Source organism: Vulpes vulpes, chromosome 9 (assembly GCF_048418805.1).
Source record: "Vulpes vulpes isolate BD-2025 chromosome 9, VulVul3, whole genome shotgun sequence".
Taxonomy (NCBI): Eukaryota; Metazoa; Chordata; class Mammalia; order Carnivora; family Canidae; genus Vulpes; species Vulpes vulpes.
The window spans coordinates 78104289-78127969 of NC_132788.1; the positions used below are offsets into that span (position 1 = coordinate 78104289).

The following is a 23681-nucleotide window of genomic DNA, read 5'->3' on the forward strand; positions in this document are numbered from 1 at the left end:
ACCCCAGAAGGCCCCTCCGCCTTGGGACTATTAGGCAGGCCAGGCATTTCTACACTTAAGGATCAAGTCCCAAAGGTCAGTGTCTAAGGTTGCACTAACAGCTTTGTAAAATAACAATTTATTTACATAATAAGCACGTTAAAATAGTATGCAAAAGAGAGAAGAGGAAAAATTCTGTCGTCGCCCTACTACATCCAAGAGAAACGTATTATAGAATTTCCTACCTTTTTCCTGCCGGCCTCGTTGGGAGAGTAGCAGTCATGGGTATCCGTCAGCAGAGCCCCTTGCTTTCTGCTCTGGATAGTGGTGTGGATGGCATCCTGAGTGCAAGAGCACTGCTGGCTGCAGAGGCCAAGATGGGGGTACAGCCACCAGAATGTTATGTTTTGTTCGGAAATTTTGAGTAAGGCTCCCTGGGTTAGAGGTTTCCCCGGCTATCTGAAAGAAGAGTGTTCCTCTGAAACCTTTTGTCAGCCAGAGTGTTGTAAATCAAAGAAGCAATTACCGTTTTGTCTAAGCAAAACTCATCTTTGGGTTTCTGGAGCTTAGCAAAAACAGGTCCTAATGTATGGAGGTCTTTCCTAAAAAACCAAGTGGTGGAACCCAGACGTGGGGATCCTCAAGTCCTGACTGGTGAGGTCTCCCAGGGGCACAAACTACTGTGGCAAGCAAAAGAGCCTGTTGGTCTTAGATTCTCAGGCCGCCCCTTGTGCCCACACCCTTCCCTCGCTGCTGCCCAGCGTTTCCAGTGAAGAGGAGAGGGGTGCTCACTCTGTGCAGTGCAGCAGTTGCATCACAGCACACAGCAGGGAGAGAGGGGACACTTGCAGCCTACCCTCCCAGTCTTGAGATGTCAGCCATTGCAGTGGCTTCACACCCTCTAAGATGAGCTGAGTGGACACCCCTTGTTGAAAGTTTCTGGGATTGGAGCCTGACTTTGAAGGTTCTCCACCACCATCTGTCCACCTTGCCCACCTTTCTTTGCCAGCCCCTTGACTCTGGGAGAATCTGTGCCACAAGCTTACCACGAGGCACACTGGTTTTCCTCCCTGCTTCCTTTGAGGGACGCAGACACAGGGACCTTGAAAATGGTGATGAGAAGAAATTAAGTGAGCCCAGTGCATTCCTGCAGCACCTGTGGGCTCCCCGCTGGCATTGGGGATTGTGGTTCTGCAGGACGCAGCCCCACAGCCTGGTGCTCTGTGCACTTCCAGGCAGGGCCCCTCATCTGTGAGGACTCCAGTGTGCTGGAGAGGAACACTAGCTGTGTGCTGGGTGGCAGCTTGCCAGGGCAGGGGAGAAAAGGAGAAGAAAAAACAAGGATGCATTGACTGACTTAGGGAAAGATAAAGCCAAGGGAGAGAACTGAGCAGCCATGTTGGCCTTGACCAGAAAAGAAACACTTGGCTTTCCTGACCCAAGGGTGGCCCTGTGTAGATGGGAATTTCGGGTGGAAGGGGCTCATTGTTCTCGGCTTTCCATGCCCTGGCTCAGCTTGGTGCCACTCTGCCCTGCTCAGATGCCAGGGCAGGTTACCTCTGCATGGTCATGGAACTGATTCTGCAAGCATTGGCCAACCCCTAGAGTCCCCGCTAGTGTTAACATGGGACAGCCCTTCTCCCTGGGGACTGCAGTCCAGGTGTGGTAGCTAGGTGTTCCAGAGCTCACTGGTGTCTGCTAGGAGCTCCCCTAGTTGAATTCCTCATCACCCTTCCCCCTGTGGCCAAGGCATGATGGGGAACTGGGACAGGGCTGCTCCTCACTGCTGCCAGGTACGGGATGGGTGGACCGTTAGCCACGGCACGAGAAGCAGACCTGGCTCACCTTTGCCAATCCTAGCTAATCTGTGAATGTCTGTTTGGGGTTAAACCGGGGAAAATGCACAATTAACCTTAAAGTCCATTTTATTAGGCATTTCCTTTTAAACATGACAGGTTTTCTACCTAATAAATTCTAGGTAGACTTTAACCTTTAATTTCTTAAAAAAAATTCTAATTGGATGGTCGCCTCAGTATTTTTTTCTGAATAACATTCCTTTGTTCAGGTTTGTGGTGGAGAATATAGGAGACCGAACTAAGATGGCAACTCATTTGGTTATTCAACAAATATTTATTGAGCACCATTATGTTCCAAGGATGGTTCTAGGTGCAAAGGATATAGCAGTAAAGAAGACTGGCTCAAAATTCTAATTACATTCTAATGATGTAATGACCTCGGGACTTCTTAATACCTTAGGAGGATTTGTTTTCATCTGTTTGTAATTAATAGACTTTTAGAGCACTTTTAAGTTTATAGGAAAATTGAGCCGAGAGTACAGAGGCTTCCCGTATACCTCGTCCTCTGGTTTTCACTATTAACATTTTGCACATTAATGTGGTAAATTTGTTAGAATGGATGGGCCAATATTGATACATTATTAACCAAACCTATAGTTTACATTAGGGTTCACTGTTGTACATTCCTTGGCCTTCTGCAAATGTTTAATGACCTGTATCCACCATGACAGTGTCCTGCAGGATAGTTTCACTGCCCTAAAAATCCCTAAGCTCCACCTATTCATCCCTCCCTCCCCGTAACCCCTGGCAACTACTGATCTTTTGCCTTTTCCAGAATATCCTATATTGGAATCACAGAGTAGACAGCCTTTTCTGATTAGCTTCTTTCACTTAGCCATGTAGGTTTCCTTTGGAGGTTCTCTTGTCTTTTTGTTTGTTAGCACATCATGGAATGGAATGCAGAACCCTGGTAATTTGGATGCGGATTCTCTTGATTTACGGTCACTTGTGGGCTTTGTCCCTGTCGACTTCACAGAACCACGGTGGCTGACTCGACCATTCCTGATCTTCGGCTTCCAGCTCGATGTGTGTAAGGGTGGGGGAAACCAAGTGGGCTCTGCTGCACTGAGCTGCCTAGGGCCAGCCACTCCCATGGGGATGGGACATCACGTCTCCCTTGCAAGGAGTTAATCAAAACAGTTCGTTGAAGACCCCAAGGGGAGAGTGACCCTAGAGGAAGTGAAGGGGTCAGGAGGTTGGTTGACACAGCTCAGTCCTGCCTTCGGAGGGGTTGACCCCGCCTGGTGGAGGCTGTTTATCCCGCCACTGGGCTGCTCTTGTTTTTTATCCGATCTCCACCTGAATAAACAGATCCGGAACGTCATCTGCAGCCAGGCTGAGAATCTGCCAAAATTCCCCAGGGAACGGATGATTCACCAGCAGCAGAGGGGAGGGGTGGGCAGTGAGAAGGAGAGAGAGAAAGAAACCTGCTTATTCTGATCCTCATTTCCTGTCCAGCAAACAACCTAAGCTGGGCCGTTTCTGAGGCGTCACTGGTTTCTTAGAGCAGATGATCAATGTATGCAGTAGAACAGATGGTTTTGGTTTTTGTGCTTAAGAAGGTGAATATCAAGCAGTCTAGTTGAGGGGATATTGCTTTGGACTGTCATTCTGGGCAGCGAAATGTTTCTTCACATTGGCCTAGGAAAGCTCTTCTGGACTTGTTCTTCTTATAGCCTCCTTCTCTCCATATTTCAAGTTGCTTGTGGTGTTGGTCCTGGTACTTTGGGCACATTAACTTCTTGCCAATTTGGGGCTTAAGAATAATTGTTTTCTATCCTTTTTCTTTCTTTCTTTCTTTCTTTCTTTCTTTCTTTCTTTCTTTCTTTCTTTCTTTCTTTCTTTTTTTTTTTTTTTTTTTTTTTTGGTGCTCACTAGGCCCCCACTTAAAAGAATTCTCCTGGACACCTGAATGAGATTAGATTGAGCTAGCCATGCTCTGCGGCCCCAGGCTGTATTCCTGATGCTTTTTGTGGGGGACAGGTGCAGGCAGAGGGATGTGGGAGGGTGGCAGCATCTGACATTGTGGTTGAGTGAAGTGGCGGGAAGCATCAGACTTGGATCAAATGGCTTTTCAGACACATTTCAACTCTGGGGAATTTGGTTTAAGAGAAAACTAACAATGTTGGCTAAGGCCGAACCAGTGCATGCCCTGAGATTGTGCATAGGTGCCACTCCTGGATGTAGATACTTGCCGCAGGTGAGTGCAAGTACGCACCCAAAGATATATGCACAAAATGTGTTCATGGCTGTAGTTTCTGCAGTAACCCAAACTGGAAATAACTCCATGCCTATCAACAGTAGGAAAAGTAAATTGCTGTATGCTCTGTAGAAATATGGTGATGAAAAAGAATGGCAGCTCATACAACAGCATGGATGGATCCCCTGAGCAGAACGTTGAGTGAAAGTAGTCGGAAACTGAAGAGCCTATTGGGAGCGATTCCATGTGTATAAAGCACCAAAGTAGGCAAGATTAGTCATCGGTGGTAGAAGAGAGCTGTTCCCTTTGGGAAGAAGAACTGCCAGGAGAGGGACAGGAAGGAGGCTGAATACGTTCTGAATCTGGATCTGAGCAGTTGGTACATGGCTGAACACGTGGAAAAAGGCATTGAGCTCTGCACTTAGGATGTATGCACTTCTCAGTATTACTATAATATTGCCATGAAAACATTTGCAAACAAATAGAACAGCTGCCACCACTGGGCCACATGGCCTGTTTGGCAGTGCTGTATTTTTCAACAAAGGAGAAATTATTATCTTCATTGGTGTTCTTGAAATGATTAGCATCTTTTGGTGCTTGCGATAATACAGCCACCCCCCCCTCAAGTAGGCATCGGAGCCTCCCTGACTGAGTTTTACAACGAAATCAATAATAACAAGGTCACAAACTGTCTAGCCTTCTATGGGTTCCACGTATGGGCTACAGAATTACAGCATAGCCCCAGGCAGCACTGAAGGGTGTGTGAACGCCTTCATCCATTTTGGTCAGACCTTGGAGTGCCTGCTCTGGGGGTGATAAGTGCTGTGGTGCAGAACCATAGAACCAATTCTGGGACAGCACGGGATAGGCCAGGTACAAGATGCTTCTGGTCCTCCAAGCCTCCAGGGTGTGGATCGTAAGGATGCTCACCAGGATCACTGTGCTGAGTGCAGGGTGGGGGTGGTGGTGGCAGGTGTATGACCCCCCCCCCCCCCCCCGCCATGCCCACCCCATTTCAGGGCTAAATTGTGCGAAACTACGTCTTAGCCAAAGGTTCAAATAAAGCAAGGCCTGGAATCAATTTTGCTGATTTTGTTAAGGAAGACCTTTAAAAGTTTGATATTGAGATAACATGGAAGACATGCTGTTACTAGTAAGAATCAACACTCTGGGAGCTGACAGTGTGATTTCTGGGTGTCACCATAATTCTCTGGAAGAGCCGCAGGGTGTGCCTGCTTTAGATGTTAAGGACAGTGGGTTGGCCGGCTTTAGTGTGTTTGCCTAATTGGAAGAATTAAAAGGAGTAAAGATAAAGAGTGAGGATCTCCATTCTCTTAAGATCACCGTGTTTGCCTACCTGTCTCCACCGGCTCTCCCTGGTCAGGGTCCTGGGTTGTCTTTTGAGGGACATAATGAAGATGAAGACTTAGGTCCCAGTTTACTTCCTGAAGAGGTAGAAGAGACATCAGAGGGAAAGATTCCAATTAGTGCTATCTGACATGGGCCCTAGAGGAACAATGGAAGGGTTCTCTGCTGTAGAGAGTCATTGAGTACCATTTTGCGGGTAGGTAAGCCGGGTGCAGAAAGTAATTTACCGACAGTTCCAAGGCTGCACCAGAGCTAGAGTTAGAATCTGGGTGACTCCCCCACCAACCCAAACTGGTTGCTATAGTGTAGACCAGGGGTCAGTAAACTGTAGGCAGCAGGCTAAATGTGGCCCACAGCTTATTTCTGTAAATAAAGTTTTACAGGAGCAGTCACACACATTCATTTACATATTGTCCTGTTTCACTCCAGTGTCAGAGTTGAGTACTCATGACAGAGAATGCATGAGGCACAACGCCTAAAATACTATCAAGCCTATTTTAGAAGACGTTTGCTGAGTCCTGGTGTAGACAATAGGAGCATAATTTCAGGAACCAGCTGTAATCCACTTGACCCCCCGTGACCCTGCTTCTTTTGATCTGCTTTCCCTTTCTTCCTGGCTGTTGTCAGTGACATGAGATCTTTTCCACCAGCAACGGGAGGACCTTGTAAACGAACCTTTCACAGACCCATAGTGGAACAATCACTTATGATGAAAAGTTTTAAATGTTGGTTTCAAATGCCCCTGTCTGTTTTACCATCCAATTCAACATCGACTCTGAAAATGTAGCCAAGTGGAGAGAGCTTATCTTGCCTGCCCTCTGCCTTTGAAGACCGATTTTATTTTTGAAGCCTTTAACAGGTGTTGGTTTAATAGACTTGTGCTGTATTAAGTTCTCCTTGCCACAGAGGGCTGCCTAGGGGGTAAACCGACACGGGGTGGAGGTGGGCACCGGGGATCAGCACCGCGCCTTCCCTTCCCTGGCCCCACAGCCGCAGAGCCCTTCTCACTTGGTTTCAGTGCTGGAGAGAGCCTGGGTGTCCCTCTGCAGCTCTCCGTTCCCCCAAGAATCAAGGCAGCCAATCCTCCCTCAGTTACACATCCTTAAAGACATGATCTCAGAGGAACTATTCTTTCCACCCAGAATATCCATGAGTAAGGACTTGAGCTTCCCTGCCTCGTTTGCTGAGAGTCCTGAGGCACAAAGCCCTCTGGAGAGTTGCTCGCACAGGCCTCCAGGAAGCTGATACAAAAGCTAGGCCTAGCTGAGGCCGGTCATGCAGATGGGTCTGAGGAGACCAGGAAATAGCCAGCTAGCATTCAGACCCAGCCAAGCTTTGCCGAGGGCTTATGGATTGAATCCAGGACTGTGTCCTTAAAATTCTGCTGGGAGAGCCTCTGAGATGGCACGCCTGATAGTCCTGCCCTTCTGAATTTGCATTTGAGTTCCTCTTGCTTCTCAGCTGTGTGACCTCAGGAGAATCCCAGCAGATCTTCAAGCCTCAGTTTCTTTAACTATTAAGTACAGAGATTAATAGTACTTGCCCCTTTAGGTTGCTCTATGATTTCCCTGTGACTTCACCCAGGATCTGCTGTGTACAGGTGTTGAGTTATTGGTCAGCTGTTGCTAAAGAGAACTTGAGCAAAGATCTAGAAGTTACTAAGATAAGTGTGGGCCTTCTTGGGAACTGGACAGTCAGTTACATTAAAGGAGAGACATGACCACCTCCGTGTTGCACGTGGCATTCAAAATATGGACAGTTTCTTGAAAGTGGACCACCTGATGGAATCAGGGCAGCAAACACATTTTCACAGCTGTGTACTCTTCCCCTGAATACTGCCACCACGTTGGCTCTGGCATTTATGGATGGGTGTCTGGAGGGGGCATCTTGGGTAAGCCGACTTCCCGGGATCGGGTAGGGTAGGGTTTGGTGGGCCGTGGTCAGGGTGTGCACATAGGCCACATTTACTGCGGGAGTGAGGAGGGGAATGTAATGCATCTGGTTGGGGATTCGTCAGTTCTCTGGCCGTGGAGTCCTGCAGAAGCTTTCGTCTGGGATTTGCTTTGAAGCACAGCTACTCAAGATGATACTCTCCAGCTGGAACACACTTATTTCATGCACAGAGCTGAGACTGAGGGCCCCGAGTCAACGATTTGTTGCTGAGAGAGGACTCAGGCCTGCCTGCTTTGCGTTGAAATATGGCAGAGAAGTAGACAGGAACCAGTCATTTATTATATTTATTCATTCTTTTGCCAGAGCAGCTCCCGCAAACTAGATCCTGAGCCTGGCTCTGAGGATACAAATATGACTAATAAAAACAAGAACTGGTTTTATTGAGCAACTGTTTTGTGTCAGGTCACATCACCCGGGGGGTATAGGAACTTCACACCTTGCTTTATAGAGGAGGCTTCTCTCAAGGTTCACACCTAAAAGCTGTGTAACTGGGATTTGAACTCAGGCAGGGCAGTGCTCGTGGCAGGTTCTTCAGTGCTATACCAAGTGCCAGCCCAGGATGAACTCCTGGCCTTGGGTGGAGTTGTCACGGTCCACAGAGATCTCTAACACAGTGTGATTTTTTTTTTTTTTTTTTTTTTTGCCATGTTGGGGGTGAGTGGGTAGAGTCTACAGGAGCACAGAACTGTGTGGCCAGTTTTCCAGAGTGCAGGAGTTCAGGAAGAATTTGATTAGGGCTTTGAGCTAGAGCATAGAGCAGAGAGATCAGCCCGGGGGGGTGCGGGGGGGAGACGGCAGTGCATCCTCGGCAGCTGGGACCAGCAGTGTTGAAGCCCTGAGGACCTGTGAAGGTCTCAGTGTGTTGTGTTGTCTGGGCAGTACTACCACTGGGCCACTGACACGCTTTCTTTCCTTCACGTTCCCTGACTGAACTCATCTGCTTAATGATTTTCTTCTGTCTCAATGCTGACAAGTCCCAAATCTCTGAGATTCAGAAATTCAACTTGTACTCATTTTTTATGAATCATTCAACACATATTTATTGAACACCTGTTATGTGCTTCACACTGTTCCAGTGGTTGGAGACACATTGGTGGACACATTAGTGGACAGATCAGACAGGCATCTCCACCTTCCTTGAGCCATATCCTGGTGGGAGAGAAGCTGTTACACTTAGAAATAAGCATATTACTGAATATATTAGGTGATAATTAGAGCTTTTGAGAAAAATAAAGCAGGCAAGGGAGTGGAAAGTGTGTGTTAGAGAGAGATGGGCAGGAGGAGTCTGGGTTTAGAGAACCTGGCCAGGGAAGCCTCATTGCAAAGGCGATGTGTGAATAAAGATGGGAAGGATGTAAGGGTATGACACCTGTGCATCTGAGGGGGCGGAGCATTCCAAGCAGAAAGGCAAGTGCAAGGGTTCTAAGATGTGTGTGTGCCTGCTTATCTGAGGGCTGTGTGGGGTGGTGTGACAGTGGAATGAGGCAGCAGGGCGGGTGTGTGGCAGTCACGTGGGCTTTGGAGACCACTGTGAGGACTTAGTCCTACATGAGATGCGAGAGTCATCGTTTTGAGTGGTAGGCAGTGGATTCTTGTGAACTGACTTGGGTTTTTTGTTTTATTTTTAAATTGTGGTAAAATACACATAGCACAAAATTTAATCAGTTTTCAAGTGTATAGTTCAGTAGTGTTAAATACGCTCGTGTTGTACAGCTGATCTCCAGAGCTATTTCCATCCTGCAAAACTAAAACTGTCTACCCATTCAACAGTTCCCCATTCCTACCTTCTCCAGCCCTTGGTAAGAACTACTTTACTTTGTTTCGGTGACTTTGACTACTCCAGATTACCTCCTAGAAGTGAAATCATACAGCATTTGTCTTTTTGTGACTGGTTTATTTCACTTAGCATAAAGTCCTCAGGATTCATGCTCATTGTATAACACGTGGGTCAGAATTTCCTTTTTAAGGCTGAAATTAGTGCATTGTACGTGTAGAGTGTGCTGTGTTTATTCATCCTTCGATGCACATTTGGGTTGCTTCACCTTTTGGCTATTGTAAATAATGCTGCTATGAACATGGGTGTGCTTATATCTCTTTGAGATCTGCTTTCAGTTTTTTTGGATATATAGCCAGAAGTGGTACTTCTGGGTTGTGTGATATTTAATGTTTTGAGGAACCACTGTACCATTTTCTTCAACATGGCACCAGGGTTCCCATTTTTCCACATTCTTGTCCACATTCTTGTTTTTTGTTTTGTTTTGTTTTTAATAGTACCAATAGTATGAGTGTGAGGTTATTGTTGTTGAGTTTTCATGTCCCGCTGGCCATTTGCATGTCTTCTTTGGAGAAACATCTGTTCAAGTCCTTTGCCCATTTTTTAATTGGGTTGTTTGGGGGTTTTTTGTTGTTGAGCTTTAGGAGTTCTTTATGTATTCTGGATATTAATCCCTTATCAGATACATGATTTACAAATGTTTTTCCCCCATTCCTTGGGATGGCTTAATAGGTTCTCTCAGGTTACTGAGTTGGGGAGTAGTCCACACACACATAGGGATGGCAGGCACACCCGCTAGCCTGCTAACCAGGTTATCTTCAGATCTGTAGACTAGAATATTTAGCATCAGTGTTTGTTGCAGCCCCCAGCTCTCCTCTCCAGGTCCTCTGGGCCTGTCTCTTACTCTTGTCTTCTGTGTTGCTGCCCCCTCTCGTGGACCGTGGTGACATGGAGTCCCTATTCTCAGGTTGGCCTGGGAGGCCTCACCTGCTGTGCTCTGTCTGCCTCCCAGCTCTGGCCTGGGTCTTCCCAGTGTCCGCCTCCAGCCCCTGGAGTTAGCCCCCACACCCTGCTCGGGGCAGAACTCAACACTGCTCCTGGCACGTTGTGTCCCCGGTGCCTGTCACCCTCACTCTCATGCCCAGTTGTGTCTCGTCCCTGGGGCTGCCTCTTGGGCCAACTGGGGACGTCTACGGCATGTGAAAGAGCCTCCTCCTCCTCATCAAGTCCTTCCTCCACAGTGGGCCTGGTGCACCTAGGGGCCCACAACCTGTTTGAATCCATGAACAAACAGACCGGCAAGAAAGACCAAAAAAGGTATAGAATGAAGGGCAGAGACAGAGGAGAGAGATGAGGCACAATGGGAGAAGCGTCAGGGGGGCTCCCAGCTGTCCCGTGGCCCCTTCCTCTGTGTACAGTCCCTTTTTGCATGACTTTGGGCCACGGGTGCCCCTTGCCTGCTTTCTTCACATCCTCTATTCCTGGCTCCCTGGTCCTGCATTCACAGTTCCTTGGATGAGGCTCAGCTCTGTTGCCTTTCTTGTTCTTCTTTTCCCATACTTAACATAATAAAGGTTTTCTTTTCTTTTTCCCTTTTTCTTTTGGAGGCAGAAAACTGAAGAGACCATCTTTATTAAGAACATAATAAAGAACTCAAAGGACAGAGCTTTGGCAGGGAGAGGACGCGGAGGGAAAAATGGCCTTTCATTCTGGGGAGACTTCCCCGTGTGGGGAGTTGTGCTCTTGTAAATGGATTTTTGGGTTCAGGGCCTGGGAGAGTTGCGGAAAAAAACAAAGGAGTGGACAAGCAGCCCCAGAGCTTCTGGGAAAGAGAGCCTTGTTTATGCCTGTTGGAACCGATTTGGTCAAGTGTTTGTTTAAAAGAGATGCCACTTGGTAAGCGACGCCTGGCTTCCTTGTGTTGTGTTCAAGAATGCTTTGATTGGCCAGGGACCCTGACACTGTTGACTCAGAAATTGGCCTGAGTGAGTGCCTGGAACTGGAGGCCCAACAGTACCACCCAACAGATTCTGAAGTATCTGAATATTGGGATTTAAGGCTGCTGTGGTTTGAATCTGCCTGGCACAGCCAAACCCACAATTGGGGGCAGGGGTCCCCGTAGCCTCCAGCCTTGGCTAGCATTTGTTATCTTTTTCCTGATTGATAAATTTTGGTTAGTTGGTTAAGTTCAGGGGTTTCCAGAAAGAGGACTATAGGTGCAAATAAGTCATGGTGGTAAAATGCCTTTTTTGGGTAGGGGGTAAGCACTCTGAACACTTAGGTTAACATCTGCTTTCACGTGGTTTCAGCTGGGTGATCCATGTCTCTAAAAGAAGAGGTCACAGCCCCATCTTCCATACGAGGAAACCGAGGAACAAAGCTATCAAGAGGGTAGAGTTAGGAGGGTCAGATTCAATCCAGATTCTACCTGGATCTAATTCCAGGTAGACTGAGCATCAATCCTGTTCTCTTAGGTTGTCAGAATCATGCCATTAAAAAAAAAAAAATCCCTTGTGCCTGTCCTCACATGTGGCAAAACATGAGGTGTGTCATGAGCATTAAGTTGGATTAGACCTGAACTCTAGGCTATGGTGCCTGCAGTCCTTAAGTGATGGGCTTGGGCTACATTCTGAAGATTCTAGATGAGAACCCCACCAGGAGCTGGTTGGTTTCACCAGGAACATTCTTTATGGGAATGCACACTTGTGAGTTCTGAGTTCTGGCTCGGTGTTCTCTGCATGGTGTACATAACCCCTGCATTCTTGTCCTTGGGGAGGGCAGCCTAGGCTTTGAACTTGGGCAGACAAACATGTCACTGCCAGGAAATTCGATCTTCTGTCTAGCACCCAGCCAGCAGGTGATAACTTTGCAGAAAGAAGAAGAGGAGACCTCATTTGAAGAGCAGCACCACTTTGAGAATTATCTGAATCAGGGAAGAAGGTGTCTGAAAGAAACAGTGGGGAAAATGTTGTTTCTCTGCAAACAGACAGACTCCAGTCCCCTCCCTCTTTGTGTTTCAGGCAGCACAATAAAATCCGCGGTGTGGAGGGGAGTCAGCTGAAGGCTTACCTTTCCCTGGAGGTGCTGGACCTGAGCTCAAACAACATCACGGAGATCCGGAACACCTGCTTTCCGCACGGGCTGCGCATAAAGGAGCTGTAAGTGCCCCTGCTCTGCCGTCTGCACCCGGGGTGGGTGCAGAGCATGGGTTTCCCTCTCCCCTGTGCCCGGGCTGAGCCTGGGGGGGAGGGGCTGGGCATGCACCTTTGGCTTTCCTCAGCAGAGCAGAGGGTGGGGGACCCTGGTCCACTGTCTTCTGTGTGCGTATTTGTAGAGCATCTCCTGATTAAGCAGCATTCTTCTTTTTTTTTTTTTAAATATAAATTCAGTTAACATATAGTGTATTATTAGTTTTAGAGGTAGAGGTCAGTGATTCATCAGATGCATATAACACCCAGTGCTCCTTGTATCTCGTGGCCTCCTTAATGCCCATCACCCAGTTCCCCATCCTTCCACCTGCCTCCCCTCCAGTAACCCTCAGTTTGTTTCCTGTGATTAAGAGTCTCTTATGGTTTGTCTCCCTCTCTGATTTTATCTTGTTTTATTTTTTCCTGTTTTCCCCTATGATCCTCTGTTTTGTTTCTTCAATTCTACATGTGAGTGAGATCATATGATAATTGTCTTCCTCTGATTGACTGACTTTGCTCAGCATAATACCCTCTGGTTCCATCTACATCATTGCAAATGGCAAGATTTCATTCTTTTTGAAGGCTGAGTAGTACACTTGTGTGTGTGTGTGTGTGTGTGTGTGTGTGTGTGTGTGTACACACACCACATCTTGATCCATTCATCTGTCGATGGACTTCCAGGCTCTTTCCATAGTCTGACTATTGTGGACATTGCCAAGCAGCGTTATCCTGACTGCATAGATGGAAGCTGAGGCAGGGAGGGGGTGAAGCAGCCTCACAGACCCATCACTTGAGAGGAGCCACTAGCTCTCAAGTACAGGTGTAGCTGGAGGACAAGGCCTGTGTTCTCTCTCATTGCCTGGACTGCCTCCCAGGAGAGGTAGGAGGGAAGATTCAGGGGTATGTAGCAAATGGCCCTGCAGGGAGGCCTCCCTGCCGAGGCTTATGTGGTGGGTGCTGATCTTCGTGGCACCCCACTCCTGAAGCCTGGTGTGAGCGCTCTTCGAGGAGGTGCGTACTCCCACATCTGGGTTCCCAGGACCACCTAGATCTTTTTGTTGGTGTGTGTCCCCTTTGCCTATCCTAACAGCCCTTCTCACACCCAATGCATGATGGAAAGGAGGAGGAACCATTCAAACCTGTTGAGCTTACTGTTTTTTGGTAGAAAAATATTGCTTTGGGGAAGAAACTAAAAACCCAAGCTCCAGAGATATCTTCAAATGACATGTGAGTTTTCATTCCCTGCGTCATTACTCATCCTGACTCATTTTGGGGATCGTTCATGAGGGTGTTGTAGGAGTTATTTTGACCTCTCTGTTCAGGGAAGCCAAGGTATGGTACCCAGATTTTTCCGAGATCCCAAGGAGGGGATGTGATTTCTTTCTTAGGCTGCATCAGGGCACCAGAATTGGAAATGGGGGGCCCTGGCCTTTGTAAAGCCAGGGTGACCTTGCTGAGCCCCCAACTCAGGGCTTTCCAGAGGTGTCCTGTTGCCACCTGGCACTCCCTTGCTTGGGACAAAGAAACCAACAGCCACTGAACTGAATTGCAGTGACCTCTCTCTGTACAAAAGCAGGAGGGACTTTCTATTTTGGCAGCTCCTGGCCCATGTATCTCCATCATACAGACTGTTCCCCTTTAATGTGGGGTGTTAGGAACAAGCAGTCCAGCCCTGCTTGCACAGAATCCTCGTGTGCCCTGTCCTGGGCCACCGCCTGACAGAGGAGTGAAAAACGCCTCATCCCCCTCCTGTCTCTGGTGAAGCAAATTCTCTGTGGTCTTTTTCCTTTATGCTTTAGCTGCAAAAAGCAGCATTTGTCCACGGAAGGTGGAAGGAATGTGGTGGTAGCAGGAACTTCTGACAGGAATAACCTATTATTCTTCCCTTTCCTCTCTGTTTTTTCTTCTTTTTATTAGCTGATAGAGTGTACACACAGTGGAGTCACAGGTACAATCTATGTCCCGGTGTGTTGTGAGGGGAAGTGCTCTTTATAGACATAATCCTATAGGAGGACGTCCCATTGAGGAGTTGATTGTTGTCTAAAGGGACCCTGGGCAGGTCTGTTTAGTGTCTCTTTGATACATTTAACACAATTAAGATGAGTTGGTTTATACACGTTTATAAGAGTGTAGATACAGATCTAAAGTTGTACAGTGAGACCCACTTTAATGGGCAGCCTGGGTGGCTCAGCGGTTTAGCGCTGCTTTCAGCCCAGGGTGTGATCCTGGGGATCCAGGATCAGGTCCCACATCAGGCTCCCTGCATGGAGCCTGCTTCTCCCTCTGCCCCCCCCCCTCTCTCTGTCTCTCTCTCTCTCTGTCTCTCATGAATAAATAAATAAAAATCTAAAAAAAAAAAAAAAAAAAAACTCAGGCTGGTAGGGCGCCTGAGAGGCTCAGTTGAGCATCCGACTCCTGATTTTGGCTCAGGTCATGATCTCAGGGGTCAGGAAGTCGAGCCCCAAGTTGGGCTCCCCACTCAGCAGGGTCCCTACTAGAGATTCTCTCCTCTCCCTCTGCCCTCCCACCCGCTCATGTGTGCACACGCGCTCTCTCTGAAATAAGTAAATCTTTTTAAGAAGTAAATACAATGTAAGGCTGCCTCTCTAACTTATTAAATCGGTTCTGACTGTGCGTGGAAGTCGACTTTCTGATTCCTAGGGCTTTTCCTGCTGACTTCGAACCCTGGGTCTCGGTGTTGAGGGAATCCCACGGGTGGCTGTGCAGTGGGCCCTCTCACAGCCCGGCTGGACGGTGAGGGTGCTGGGGTCAGTGACATCGACCCTGCACCCCGGTGGAGGCAGCCCTGGCCACCAGCATAGTGTGCACCAGGCTGAAGTGACCATCCGTCAGGGCCTGAAGGGCATGGTCCTGACGCACCAGTTTCCTGCTCCCCTGTCCAGGAGTAAAGACAATGAATGTGCCCTCGGACACCTGTCCCCCTGGGTGTGTTTAGCTTTTGTCCCTGGCTCAGCAAGGTCTGGTGTCTGTACCAGCCTGAGGAAGGCCCCCTACTGACCATGACATTTTCTGCCCTGTCGCTGTTCCAGCAACCTGGCAAGCAACCGGATTGGCACCCTGGAGTCGGGAGCATTTGATGGTCTGTCACGGTCGCTGGTAATGCTCCGCTTGAGCAAAAACAGGATCACCCAGCTTCCTATGAAAGCATTCAAGTTACCCAGGCTGACACAACTGTGAGTATGGAAACCTGCACTTTAATTAAGGTTAGCCACACTTTATGGAGGCCAGATTTCCCCATGGCCCTCGCTGCACACGCAACCCCTTCCTCACTCCTCCTCAGCCAGGCCCTGCGTAAACTATCATTAATGGCCCTATGGTGACACCTCATAAAAACAAATTAGAAGCTGGGTCTGGTGCCTGTGGGCTGCCTCAGGTTGTGGAGGAATCGAGATCCACTGAGGATATACATGCTTGTCCTCATGGGCACTTTCCAAAATGAGATGAGGAATCCTGCTGCTTAGCTGATCCTGGCTGATGCTTAGGCTGTGTGGGTTGGGGTATTTATCTTCGGGGTTTCTGCGTTTGTGTTTTCTCTAAAGTTCCATAAAATCTCTACTGTGGACGCTGTGGTATCCAGCACTTTCTGAGCAGTCTGAGATGAAGTTAGTGTAGCCAGAGGTAGTGAGCAAGAGGCGGGCCATTGTCCTCACTTGCTAAATCTTATAAGGTAGTTATTGTTTTGCTTTTTTGTTTGTTTATTTTTATTTATTATTCATTTATGAGAGACATAGAGAGAGACAGAGGCAGAGGGAGAAGCAGGCTCGCTGAGGGGAGCCCAATGCGGGACTCGATCCCAGGACCTCGGGATCATGACCTGAGCTAAAGGCAGACTTTCAACCGCTGAGCCACCCAGGTGTCACTTCTTAAGAAAGGATTTGTTTAGTTTTTTGATTTCCAAAGCTGAGTGCACTCCTAGGATGGCACAATTTTTTCGTTTTCTTATGTCCTTTTTATATCAGAAGAGTATCTCAGGAAAACAAGCCAGTGTTGGAGATTGGGTCTAAACAGAACAACAATTATTCAGAGCCAGGTTCAGCACCAAGACGGGGCGCCCAACCCCCAGCACCGTCACACCTGTGCTTCACTCGCTCACACATGTGCTGTCACACACAGACACTCATTCACACTCTCTTATACACACACACACACACACACACACACACACACACACACCCATGTGGGAGATCTCTGGTCTCTTCAGCTCTGGAGAAGGTCTCTGGATGCTCAGAAGGTTGTGTGAGGGAGCAGAGTCATGATGAGACACCATAGAAGTATTTGGGGAAAACCAAGGGCTTTCTGTTTAGCCCTGTGTTCCCCCCTCTTCCCCTAGTGTTACTAATGGATCCAGCCCACCCAGCTTCCTGAAATTTTTTGGTGAACTGTGGTTTTGTCATGTGGAGTTGGACGCCAGATGGATGTGCTTCATCCCCTCCTCTCCCACATGCACCAACTCCTCTCCATCTGTAGAGACCCCGGCTCATGCCTCCAGTGGGAAAGTCATTGCCATTTGCTATCCAGTGGTTAGGTTTTTCCCAGGTCGAGTCATCTGGTATGGATTGCTCTTGCTGAGCTAAGAGACACCTCACCTAAGATGTTCCCATCCTGAGTCACACCCACCTCCTCACTGCAGGGTCCTGGATGTTTGGGGAGGAAATGGAGCATTTGGTCATTTGGAGGCCTGGTGGGGCTGGCTTCTGGGGAACCCTGCGCCTTCCTTTGTTCACAAGCCATGGCTTAGTCAGCATCACTGCCTGCGTGGCAGGCAAGAGCAGCTTAAGACACATGGGGACCCCTGCGGTCCATCTGTGCTTCACCAGGACAGCCTCACCCCAATTTTCTGTGCTGGCTCAGAAACCCAGCTGGGCCTGCATGGGAACAGTTGTAGGTGGGGTACATGTAGCGAGGCCTCTGAACCTGCTATCTTCATCCCTTCAGGGACCTGAATAGGAATCGGATTCGGGTCATCGAGGGCCTGACATTCCAGGGGCTTGACAGTTTGGAGGTGCTAAAGCTCCAGCGAAACAACATCAGCAAGCTCACGGATGGGGCCTTCTGGGGACTGTCCAGGATACACGTGCTGTAAGTGTGGTGTTGGGTTCCGGGCAGGGCCCCGGCTTCGTACAGGCGCTGCGGACCTGCGTGTGCTCATTCAGCCCGCGCTGCCTTGCAGGGATCATTTAGGACTCTAGCCGCACCTGGCCCCCTGCCCTTTAGGTCTCAGGAGGCTGGGCACAGCTTAGTAGCTTTGGTGACTTTGCCCAATCTAAGGGTATTTTCCTCAGAGGTTAGGAAAATCTCGGGGGGGTGGGGTGGTTTGGTGGGTTTGGTCAGGGAAGCAGGTTGGTGAAGGTAGAAGAAGGAGCCATTGTGCTTGGACTTCTGTCCCCTTGCCAAGTCCTCAGCGAGCAGTGGGGTGCAGAGTGGGCCTCCTCCTGCACCCTCCCCTCTCCCACGTGCTACAGGAAGTTCCCTGTCTCCCTGTTTTGGATATGACCGTCTAGATGTGCAGGTGGGCCCCAAAACATCTAGTTCACCCTGGGAGATTTACTTATGTTTAGTGAGCTAATCAAGCCACTCGATGCAGGTGTTCCACTGTTATCAGGGGAGCACTTTTTCCAGCCAGATGTGTACGGCTGCAGAGCTTGCTTGCCTGGGAGTCACGTAAAACAGAGAGGGGCAGAAAAGGCAGTTACTGATCTTCCATTTTTAAACATTTAAATTAGTTTCTTTTCAATGGGCAGTAACATGTACTCTCATAACAGAGTAAAATCAGAGGGTACAGAAAAGTGCCTGTGGCCCCTTGCTCCCCATTCTCTCTTTCCCCTGGTGAAGGGCAGTCTCTTGTAGCCCTTTCCTGGTTGGTTTTTCTTTTTTTCTTTTTTAAGATTTTATTTTTAAGTAATCTTTACACTGGGACAACTGGGTGGCTCAGTGGTTGAGCGTCTGCCTTTGGCTCAGGTCGTGATCCTCGGGTCCTGGGATGGAGTCCCACATCAGGCTCCCCCACAAGGAGCCTGCTTCTCTCTCTGCCTGTGTCTCTGCCTCTCATGAACAAATAAATAAATTTTTTATATTTTATTTATTCATGAGAGAGAGAAAGGCAGAGGCACAGGCAGAGGGAGAAGCAGGCTCCATGCAGGGAGCCAGACGGGGGACTCGATCCTGGGACTCCAGGATCAGGCCCTGGGCTGAAGGCAGAGCTAAACTGCTGAGCCACCTGGGCTGCCCAAATAAATAAAATCTTGAGAAAAAAATAATCTCTACATCCAATGTGGGTCTCAAAGTCATGACCCCAAGATCAAGAGTCACAGGCTTCACTGACTGAGCCCACCAGGGACCCGGCATTATTGGTTTACTTCCCCCTGTCTTGTTGATCAACTGGAGATGTGTTATGGTTAATGATGTAACTTGGAACCCGCCATGCACACACATGCACATGCACACATGCGTGCATACACACTTCCTCCCTTCCAGACTGCACGTTACGTTCATGTCTTTTGTTATCTTTGCAACAGAGACAGAAAACAACAACTACATCCCGTTTCATCAGCTCTGCGCTGTGCTCATTATCAAAAGTGTCTCTGATGACCCCCTATTCCTAACCACCCCCAAACCCACCCACACTCTGCGAGGTGAGGGCATCAGCATTAGCACTGCGGTCTTGCTTCTCCCTCTCTTCCTGGTCCTTGGCTTGGTCACTCATCTATTTCTATTCAAAACCCCTTTTTCATGACCTCCTAAAAACTTGTTCTAAACTTTGAAATCCAGGAGGTGGTGTGCCGAGATTTAAAGAGAGTTCTGAGAAGAAAATGGAGTCCACACGTGGCATTTGGTTTTTAGGTTGAGCAAATACATACATGTCGAGGGTGATGAGGGTGCCCGAGAGGTTATTTATAAACGGAGTGCTCACCTTTTGAGCAGCGGCAAAAAGTAAGACAGATAAAAAGAAATCCTGGTTGCCCGAAAGCCTTATAATACTGAACGTGGGGCAACATATGAATTAGTAACTTTTATTCAAGAAGCTAGTGCAGTGGGGTCATCCTGGGCTGGGCTGTGCAGGGTCGAGAAGCAGGGTAAGGTGTCCTCACTGGAGCCTCTTGGTGGGAGTGAAGTCCTCAGCGCCGTGCAGAAATTCCAGCATGGCATCGTCCTGTTTGCTTCTCCTAACAGCCTTGCAAAGTTGCTACCCTGGGGTCACTCCATCTTACAGATGTTTCAACCCTGTTCGGCCAGTAAAGTAGCAGAACTGGGATTTAAATCCAAGTAGTCCGACCCCAGAGCTAAGGCGTGTCTCTAGATGCCAGGGTCCAGAGCCCACATGTGGTTAGCCAGGCCTGGGTTTGAAATCTGGCCCCTCACAGCTTGCAGAGCTAAGGAACGAATCTTACACAAGTTACCTACCTTCTCCCAGCCCCAGTTTTCTGATCTCTAAGGGGGGGTCGTGGATAAAAGGTACCCCCTGTTCTCTCTCCTTTCTCTTCCTTTCATGTTTCATGGGCTTGGCCATCTGCTGTGCCCTGTGCTTGGAACCCCTCTGCCCATTTGTGTGCCTGGTTCACTTGTACTCGGCTAAGAAAGGTCACCTTAAGGAAGTGTCCCCTCACCCTCCAAACTTCCGAGTCAGCCTGGGCGCTCACTGCCATCTGCTGGGTTTGCCTGTCTTCCCCAATGTCCGACCCAGACACACACACATAGATGCCCCTCTGCACCCCCCCCCAAACCCCATGATCCTCATCTGCGCTGTCGTCAGATCCTCAGTGCCCACTAGTGTGTGACCCGAGGACGTGATGGGTGTGCACATGAGAGCAGACCACCGGCAGGCCCGCCCTCACCCTGTGCGTTGTCGTTGCAGGCACCTGGAGTACAACAGCCTGGTGGAGGTGAACAGGGGTTGGCTCTACGGCCTCTCGGCCCTGCACCAGCTCCACCTCAGCAGCAACTCCATCGCTCGCATTAACCGTGAAGGCTGGAGCTTCTGCCCGAAGCTGCATGAGCTGTAAGTGTCCTGCTTTTGCTGTGTGTGGAGAGACTCGGGGACTCTGCTCGTGGGTGACCCTGCTGGGGTGGGAAAGCTCTAAGCCTGGTGGGTCCACAGCGGCCTGGGAAGCTCAGGCTCTCAGGGGTGGGCAGGCCTATGGCCTGTGTCGGGTTGGGACGGGGGACACAGCTCCGGCCAGCTGAGCCCTGAGCGGGACCTCAGTGCTTTGAGCTGGACTCCCTCCTGATGGCCTCTCCACACCCCTGCATTCAGATTAGCTGGAGCTCCAGGGTTGGCCTTGGAGAGTTTCTGAGGTAGAGCGCTCTGTTCTAGAAGGGAAGCCTCTTGTACATTAGTGGGCACGCCCAGTGACATGTGCTCCTCTAGTGACAGGGCTTATTGGGCCCTGGCCCTGAGAGATGGTGACACCCTGATAGTGGGAGAATTGCACGTCATCCTCAGAGTGTCCACCCTCCTTCCATTAGACAAGTCGTCTGGGCCCTCGGCTGCTTCGTCCCTGCTCTGCACCTCCACCCCTGTGTCTGGGTGGCAGGGGCCCGTGCCGAGGCGCATGTGCACGTACTCCTCCCTGGACGGCGTGTGGCCCATCCTTCCTTCCAGACACCTCCAGACCAGGCTGTGGGCAGGGACTGGGAATCCTGAGCCATGGACATCCTCAAGACCACCAGTGACGTCCCAGCTCCTGGCAGGAGGGCCTGGGCCTTCCGCTGTGCCAGTGGGTCCCTGACCATGGAAGTGGCACTGCAGGTGCCCAGTGGTCATGCCTGTGTCTGACCCCTGTGCAGGAGTTGGGTGGTGCTTTTGGAGGAAGCAAGCAGATCCTTGCTTCTGACCAGCTCTCGGCTCAGGCCGTGGCCCCACCAGGGAGGCCCCAGGACTCCTGGTTGGTTGTTGTCTAGGCCTGAGAGCCCTGAGGCGGCGAGAGGGGCCTCCTGAGTCCCCCGTGCCTGGGCCAGGCCAGTTGCTGAGTGAGGAGCCGAGCTCTGACTGGCTGAAGGCTGTGCACGGCCCTGGTTTGGAGGCAGCAGTGAAGGTGTGTCCCCTGTGCCCCTCTGGCAGGTAGAGCAACATGAGCTGTCCTCCATCCCCATGACAAGGGGCAGAGAAGGTCACAGAAATGCCTCAACCGCCTATCAGTTTGCCAGACATCCAATAGCCTCAGAGCCAGATTTAGGATTGCTTTCCGGCATTTCCGGCCTTTCCTATAAGCTTAATTCTGTCGTTGCACGTGAGGAGGTATTTTTAATCACTTGCCAGGTCTTCCCGACAGACACCATGACTTATTTCTCCAGGAGGGAAATAATGTTACTCTCTGCAGCCTTTAAAAACTCCTTGATCTTCTCCAAATTTATTTTGCTTCCCCCTGGCCAAGCCCAGATTTTCCATTTTTCAAAGATGAAGGATAGGCCAAGTAACCAACCCAGGGCCGTGTGCGGGAGGCATGCTGGGAGGAAGGTTTGATTCGATGCTCAGGGAAGATGTGTGATTCGGGGGTGTGTTCCCTGCCCTGCACGCAGTAGGGGGGCATCGTGCAAGGAGGTTCCAGGAGGCCTGCTGGGGTGCAGGCAGGAGAGGGGACCCTGGCCGCCCCCCAGGCAGGAGTTTCTGGGAGGAAGGCTGGTTCCATGCAGTGGCTAGTGGTGCCCTCTGCTGGCCGGCGTCGGGAGTCTAACAGGGCTTCCTTGCTCCCTGTCCGAGCCCGCTGGGTCTGGGCCAGGGTCTCAGGCCCCTGTCGTGAGAGGTCCCTGATAGCCTGAGTCAGGACCCCCACGGACCCGGCGTGAGGGATTGGAGCTTGACGGTTCCTGTGTTGTGTGACCTTGTGTCATCCTCACAGCTCAACACACCTTCCTGTCTCCGTGATTTACACAAATATTCCAGGAGCCGAACTCTGCGGGTGTGGGGCCCTGGTGGGTTTCCAGCTGCACAGGCCCTCTGGGGGGGATCCCCGCGAGCCTGCCAGGATCTTGTTGTCCCACTGAGACCCTGCTGAGCGCGGCTCGCTGTTCAGGAGACAGCAGGGCGCATCTGTGTTACGTGACGGTGGCGTTTTCTTCTCTTCCCCAGGGTCTTGTCCTTCAATAATCTCACGCGGCTGGACGAGGAGAGCCTGGCCGACCTGAGTAGCTTGAGCATCTTGCGCCTCAGCCACAACTCCATCAGCCACATTGCAGAAGGCGCCTTCAAGGGACTCAAAAACCTGCGTGTCCTGTACGTCCTTCACTGTGGGGTGGACAGAATGCAGGGGTCCCTGGCTCAGAAGGCCGAACAGAGTCAGCCAGCTGCCACCCTGAATTCCCTCCTCATTGCTTTCGTGTCAGAATCTGATCCAGAGCTGACCTATGTGTGCAGAGCATCACATTTTTCAGAGCATCAACTGAAAAAAGAACCGGTTGAGCAGAAAAATGCCTCTCAGTCCCCATGGGTGGTGCCCAGAGGGTGACAGTGGCTCCGAAACCTGCCATTTGCAGAGCAGTAATTCCTGGCGGGATGCTAGGGTCCCACGGTTGGGAGCATCCCCCCGGAACCGCAGCCAGCGCTCAGGCTGTCTCATCTTGAATCTTCCCCCTGCACCTTTGGCACGCTCTGTGTCCAGGAGGCCTCATTTCAAGGGATGTAATAAGAAATCCTATTTCTGTCCTTGAGCTTCAGTAGGGTTATTTAACAAAAGAGAGGCCATATGTCCTTTTCTTTTCAGTTCCTTATGAGGTGGGGTTGCCAGAAGTTGCTTCAGGATGCTCTTCTGGGAGCTACAATTTTTCTTTTTTTGGCTTCAGAGAACTTCCAGGCAACCATGGGCATGAAGCCCCCAGAGAAGGGTGGGTGATTTCCACCAGACAGAGTGGGATACGAAGCCTCCTGCCCGACATGCCCCGCTGCACAGAGGGCCTGCTCCAGTGTGACAGGAAGGCTGTGCACTTGCACCTGGCAAAGAGGCCAGGGCAGGCTTCAGTGCTGGGCCATTGTCAGGAGTGTGAAAGAGCCCGGATGCCAGGCTATTAAAGCTGAGGTCAGCCAGCCTTTGAGCGTTTGCGAGGCCCGAATAACAAGGCCAGCAACATTCAGATTGAGCCAGAAAGAAGAGAAAAGCTTTGGCAACCAGAGCGAGGAGCAGGGAGACAGGCCCACAGAGCGGCAGCCGTGGGTCCCAGGCTTTCATTTTGAAGATAATAGGGAGAAACCCGTTGAAAGGAGGGATCCCTTCCAGCAGCAGAATCTCGGAGCTTCGAGCTTTCTGCTCTAAGATAAAGGTCAGAGCGAGCACTGCACTTCTCCAGTGGAGCTCCCCTCCCTCCTGGCAGTGCTGATTGCTCTGGAAGGCTCTCTTGGGGGCCTGGAGCAG

The 23681-nt window shown here is 50.0% G+C and overlaps 1 protein-coding gene across 2 annotated transcripts in view; it reads left to right on the top strand.

Annotated features, from left to right (window-relative positions):
• LRIG1 (leucine rich repeats and immunoglobulin like domains 1) overlaps window positions 1-23681 on the top strand; it is a 111323-nt gene that overhangs the window by 61852 nt on the left and 25790 nt on the right. For both annotated transcript variants that reach the window (XM_072720500.1, XM_072720501.1), the window contains exons 4-8: window positions 12151-12288; window positions 15369-15512; window positions 17275-17418; window positions 20192-20335; window positions 22406-22549. In XM_072720500.1, coding sequence (XP_072576601.1) covers window positions 12151-12288; window positions 15369-15512; window positions 17275-17418; window positions 20192-20335; window positions 22406-22549 — 714 coding nt within the window. The remainder of the gene's footprint in view (window positions 1-12150; window positions 12289-15368; window positions 15513-17274; window positions 17419-20191; window positions 20336-22405; window positions 22550-23681) is intronic.